This window comes from Chinchilla lanigera, unplaced genomic scaffold (genome assembly GCF_000276665.1).
Source record: "Chinchilla lanigera isolate Chin_1 unplaced genomic scaffold, ChiLan1.0 scaffold00032, whole genome shotgun sequence".
Classification (NCBI taxonomy): domain Eukaryota; kingdom Metazoa; phylum Chordata; class Mammalia; order Rodentia; family Chinchillidae; genus Chinchilla; species Chinchilla lanigera.
The window spans coordinates 15,749,123-15,755,198 of NW_004955433.1; the positions used below are offsets into that span (position 1 = coordinate 15,749,123).

General features: G+C 40.2%; 1 protein-coding gene across 3 annotated transcripts in view; it reads left to right on the forward strand.

The window, feature by feature from the left end:
* Nucleotides 1-1,798: 1,798 nt before the first annotated feature.
* The window catches only part of Ccdc113 (coiled-coil domain containing 113), a 24,546-nt gene continuing 20,268 nt past the window's right edge, over nt 1,799-6,076 (forward strand). For all 3 annotated transcript variants that reach the window (XM_005388436.2, XM_013516275.1, XM_005388437.2), the window contains exons 1-3: nt 1,799-1,994; nt 3,967-4,090; nt 4,643-4,804. In XM_005388436.2, the coding sequence (XP_005388493.1) occupies nt 1,894-1,994; nt 3,967-4,090; nt 4,643-4,804 (387 nt within the window). In that variant the 5' untranslated portion in view covers nt 1,799-1,893. The remainder of the gene's footprint in view (nt 1,995-3,966; nt 4,091-4,642; nt 4,805-6,076) is intronic.

Sequence of the window (6,076 nt, forward strand, 5' to 3'; positions counted from 1 at the left end):
TAATTTCATCACTTATAACATGGATATCTTTTATTCATTTTCTTGACTTACCACACTGGCTAGAGCATTTCTATACAATGTTGAATAAAAGGGTTAAGAGTAGACATTTTTGTCTTGTTCCTGATTTTAGAAGGAAAGTATTCATCTACCACCAGTAAGTAGGATGTTACTTTTAGGTCCCTTTTTCTTTCTTTTTTTCTCTTTCTTTCTTTCTTTCTTTCTTTCTTTCTTTCTTTCTTTCTTTCTTTCTGTCTGTCTGTCTCTCTGTTTGTCTGTCTCTACGTTTGTCTGTCTTTGTCTCTCTGTGTCTCTGTCTCTGTCTCTGTCTCTCTCTCTCTGAGCCTGAACACTGAGCTACATCCCAAAACTTTACATTTTTTTTTTTTAATTTTCAGATGGGGCCTAACAAAGTCATTAATTACCCAGGCAGGCTAGGTTTCAATCTTCCCACCTCAGCTTCCCAGAGTAGCATGTACCACCAAGCCTGGCTTTTTCTGCTGCTTTCTTTTGGCTCAGTTGAAGGCTTTCTGGGTTTTTTTTGTTGTTGTTGTTTTTTGTTTTTTGAGATACATTCTCACTAAGTCACCCAAGCCATGTGACAGTGCTCTCAGCTCAACTGAGTTTTTAAATGCTTTCATTTTATGTTCTTTGTTAACTTATTAGATCTATTAGTTGCTTGTGGCTGTTTCAACCTACTGTCACAAATTTTGAAGCTTAAAGACAAATTTATTCTCTTGCAGTTCCAGAGGCCATAATTCCAAAATGGAATTCACTGAGCTGGAAGGAATCAGGAGACTGCACTCTCAGACAAACACAAAAGTAAATTTCAATCTTAAAGGCATTATTCAAATTTAGTAGCATATTACATGTGTGAACTAAACTTTGCACTTACAGAACAACAATATTACATTGCTTCTCTGCTTTACATTTTTAAAAAATTGAGGTTAAAAAGCACAAAGCATAAAATTTACCATCTTAATCACTCCTTAGTGTGCAGCGGCATTAAGTTTGTGGGTACTATCATCACTCCAGGTTTGACAGCCTGCTTGGGGACTAATTTCCCTAACTGGAAGCCCTGTGAGGGCTGAGTGGTCTTTGCCATACATTGCTGCAGGATGCTAAGGACATAGAAGATATCAATGTCTAGTTAGACCTCCTGTCTTTTGAGTTTATACCCATTTTATAATTAACCACGTTTTTTTTCCTCCAGGAATGCAAAATGCTGCTATCCAGGAGAGACTGCAGTTAGCATGGATAAAGCAGCAGGTTGTAAACAAAGCAGAGATGGGGGAAAGAAGACACTCTGATAATCTATTAACTTCTGAGATTCAGGTTTCTGGTTTGTAGAACAGATAGAAAAATAGGTGGTGTGGCAGTGTTGTAAGGATTTTCATAAACTGCTTCAAGCGGTGGGAAACAGGAAGTGCAGAGCAAATCTAACTGCTATTATTAATATCAATTTAAGAATTACTTAGTTTCTGTAAATGGAGAGGGGAGGAGGGGTTGAAGGGAGGGTAGGGGAATGGGAAAAAAAGAGAATCAAGTTATATAATGTGCAAGTACAAATTCTCTATGACGAATGTGATCATTATGTATATTTAAAATGTACCAATAAAATCTGATTTAAGAAAAAAAAAGAATTACTACATATTTAAAAAGTGAAACCGAACTCACTTAGGTGTCTGGTCCAGGCCAATAACCTTGCTCTCTGAGACCAGCTCAGGGGTAAGCGAGTCAGGTCTGGGCGGAGTCTTCAGAAGCCCCGCCCCTTCCCGCCGGCGTCCGGTCGTCCTGGCAACATGCGGCAGCGTCTCAGCCTGAGTGACGCAAATCTGCTAGCATCAGGTGCTGCTGGACACGACCTGCACTGGCTAGGGCCGCTTCGGCATTAGGATGACTGACGAAGATTCTGACAGTGTATACACCGATTCCCAGACAGGGGAGGAGAGGGAGCTGCCCGTTATCCAGTTGTGCGGATTGGTGGAGGAACTCAGGTACCTGCCTGCTGACCTCTGCGGGCTGCAGCTACTCACCTCCTTGGACCCTCGGCCGCACGGTCTCAGACCTTGGCTCCAGCTTGGAGACCATCCAAGACCTCACTGAACATCGGAGAGACCCAAGTGGGGGATACCCCTGCGTCTCCACTGTCACTGAGTAAACACGGTTGATGGGGTCGGGACAGAGTTGAGGGGACAAGAAGGGGGAGCAGAGCCGGTGGTGGAAAGCCCAGAGGGTAGTTGGTGAAGCTGGAGCTTTAGCCTGGTGTGGGACTGGTGCCCGAGTGTGTGCCTAGCGACTTCCTTGTTCTGTCCCGGTGACCTCTATGGCCCTTTTCAATGCTAAGATTCTGCAATAAAATTAATATGGCACCAGGATAGACAAGAAGCTATTGAGAGTGTTTTACTGTGAGGCAGCCACGGGCTTGAAGCAGGGTGTAAGCCTTCAGATGGACAGTAAAAATGCCTGGCCAGTATTCTTCTTCTTCTTCTTCTTCTTTTTTTTTTTTTTTTTTTCAGTCTGCTTTATAGCTACTATAGTAAGTAAACTTAATATTCAGACTGTATGATGTAGTAGAGGTTAATTGTAACTGTACAACTTAGTGGTCTCACACAGAGTATCTAACCTCTGGCAACTGAACAGAGGTACTTCTTTACATCTAAAGTGTAGTACAGATTTGAGGTATTATTGTAATAGCTGCTGTTTTGATTGCTTATTCTGTGTCAAGTATTTTTTATGTCTGACCTTATATCATATGACCTTATATGTATGACCTTCTACAGCAAACCTAGGAGTCACAAAAGGTTAAATCTCTTAAGTTCATTCAGCTAGTGAGTGCTCATTCTAGGACTCAGACTCAGACTCAGAAGTAACTCCACCGGCTACACTGGGAACATAATATATGCTGACAAAGCAAGACACCGTTCGTGTATGTGTGATACTGGGGATTGAACTCAAGGCCTTTCCACCGAGCTACATCCCCAGACCTTTTTTGAAACAGAGTCTCACTAAGTTGCCCATGTTAGGCTCAACCTTGCAGTCCTCCTGCCTTACCCACCCAGACTGCTGGGATTACAGGTGTGCAATCATCATGCCTGGCTTGCAAGACACTTTTATATTTTCTTTTTTCCAGTCAACCTTCTATTTTTTTTTTTGGTTTTGGTTTTTCTCCGGTACCAGGAATCAAACTCATGACCTTGCGCTTGCCAGGTAGGTGCTGTGCCGCTGAGCTAAATCCCCAGCCCTTCAACCTTCTTTACTAATCTTTAAATTCAGACAAGCAGGAGTTACTGCAGTAATATGTGAAAACATCAAAGCCATTCTCTCTCAAATATGAATATGTGTACTATGCACACATATGTATAGAAAACATGTAAGTTGTATATAGGAGAAATTGAGAAGTTAAAAAGCTCATAATCTTGGCTTAGATAGCATGAACTCTATTTCTTATCCCTGTTTGTTTAAAAATGTTCAAAGTTTTCCAGTTTATAATAAACTTCCAGAGGATTCTTTCATCTACTGGGTGTTGGAAATAAAAGAGCTAAGAAATATAAACTAAAGGAAACATCTGAAGATGGTGGGTATGTATAATTTCAAGAAAGGAGTAACTTAGGAGGAATTTTACAAATGAGTTAGATGGTACTTGAAGATGAAAACAGCAACAGGAATTGTCAATTTAATACCAAGGTTCTAGATTTTGAGGTTCATTGAACATAATAATAAAGATATCAAAGTCTTAAATAGCACTTACTTCGTGGCCAAGAACTGTCCTAAAATCTTTGCAGTCCATGTTGACACCCTAAAAGGTAGGTGCTATTTTTATTTACATTTAACGGGTGAAGAATATAAGACACGGAGAGGCTGTGTATCTTGCAGAAGGTCACACATGGCCAATAAATGTTAAGGACTAGTTATCTAGAGTGTAAATTTCTATTAGTATAACTTATTTAGGTTCCCTCTGTCTTGCAGTTATGGAAACTCTGGTCTCAAAAGGGAGACAGAGATGTTTGAGAAATATTATGCTAAACTGGAAACAAGGGATCAGCAACCTTTACGGATATCGGATGCTAAAATAGCGTCAGAATTCGCTCAGGTACACCATGGATTGGGAAGCTCAACAGTTTCCAAGGCCTGGCCAGCCAAATAAAGGAGTGAAGTGGCCCCCATGTGGCCTCCTTTCAAAGGCCCTTTTTGTGTAGGGTCAAAGCTACTTTGAAGCCCACACATTTCCTGCATCATCCATTGGTGACCTATGTCTTAGATCCTAAAATGTCCAAGGGTTTGTTTATTTTCTGTTATTAAGCATTGTGCCTGGAGAGGAACCACTGTGCCCTGGGCTTCTCCTGACCTTAACTGAATGCTGATCTACAGTGGGCTCGCAGCGTTTCCGCCCACAAGTTGTTTTTCTTTTGTTTTCATTTCAGCCAAACACAGGCTTTTGAGGCATTTAGGGCAGGGCCTTAGGACTTATGAAATAAATATTACCTCAGGCTTGATATCCAGCATCATTTCACCATGAGTTTTTTTCTCCTGGGTTTATTCAGGGCAATGTCTAACATGCCTAAGGGGTCATTTTGATACCCATCTTGGGCTGCTTAATTACCAAGTCCTCCTTGACAATGGCTTTGTCTTTCTTGGGTTGCAGTTTAGAGGCCGGCGTAGATCTAAGTCCCGCCCAGGTACAGACCATTTGATGGGCCTCACTGTTGACCAGAAACTTGACCTTGTAAAAAAAGAGCTGGAAGACACTAAGGATGAAATAAGGCATGTGAGGGCTAATGCTGAACGGGACCTGCAGTACCATGAGGTATCCATGTCTCCTACTTCCACCTTATTGAGAAGTACCTGTGATGCTGCCATGCTCCTGTTGGTATTTTAGAAGAAACACAAGTAGCATAACACAAATTGTGGACCTACCTTTACAGAACTTACCACTTGCTTGAGGAGGCAACAGATTTTAAACTTTAAAAACATTTAATTTTTATTAGTACATGTTTGTAGTACAGAATGATTACATTCTTGGGGGGGAAGCGGTACATGTGCGTAACACATCTCAATTGGTTTTTTTTCCTCTTCCCCTCTACCACTCTGCTTTTTTGTCAGCATCAGATTCATTTATTTATCTTATAAGTCCTTATGAAGTTAATTATCGTACATAGAGATTAATAGCCAGACTAACAGGCTAAAAACTATATAAAATACATAAGACAATTATACTAAATCAAGGTACACTTTTAGATACTTTGTCCATGCTGGATTATAATAACTTCTTTTCTCTTTTTGCTAGTGTCTGTGTTTTGTTTTGCACTTTCTCTACTGCACTTTCTATTCAAATAAGAGAAACCATGAGATATTTAAGGTTATGTGTCTGATTTACTTCACTTAACATTATGGTCTCAAGGTGGCATCCATTTTCTTATAAATGACTCAAGTTTATCCTTGTTTATTTGTGGCAGAATAGTATTCTATTGTGTATAAATTTCACATTTTCTTTACCCATTTGTCTGTTAATGGACTTATAGGCTGCTTCCAAGATTTAACCGTTATGAATTGTGCTGCTATAAACATGAGTTTGCATACATCACTGTGATATTATGTCTTTAACTCCTTGGGGAAGATACCTAGAGGGAGAGTTTCTAGTTTTAGTTTTTTGAGGAATCTCCATACTGATTTCCATAGTTGTTGCACCAGTTTACACTCCCATCAAGAACAATGAAGAGTTCCTTTACCTGCTACAGCCCTCCAGCATTTGTTATTGGTTGATTTCTTGATTATAGCCATTCTTTCTGGAGTGAGATGGAACCTCAGTGTTGTTTTAATTTACATTTCTTGAATGGCCAGCTGTGTCGAGCATTTCTTTGTGTATTTATTTACTGGTTGTATTTCTTCATTTGAGAAGTAGCTATTAATTTCATATGCCCATTTTTTTATTGGATCTTTAAATTTGGGAGAAGGTCTAGTTTTCTGAGTTTTTAATATATTCTATAGGGGCTGGGGATTTAGCTCAGCGGCAAAAGCGCCTGCCTGGCAAGCGCAAGGTCGTGAGCTCGGTTCCTGGTACCGGAGAAAAACCAAAAAA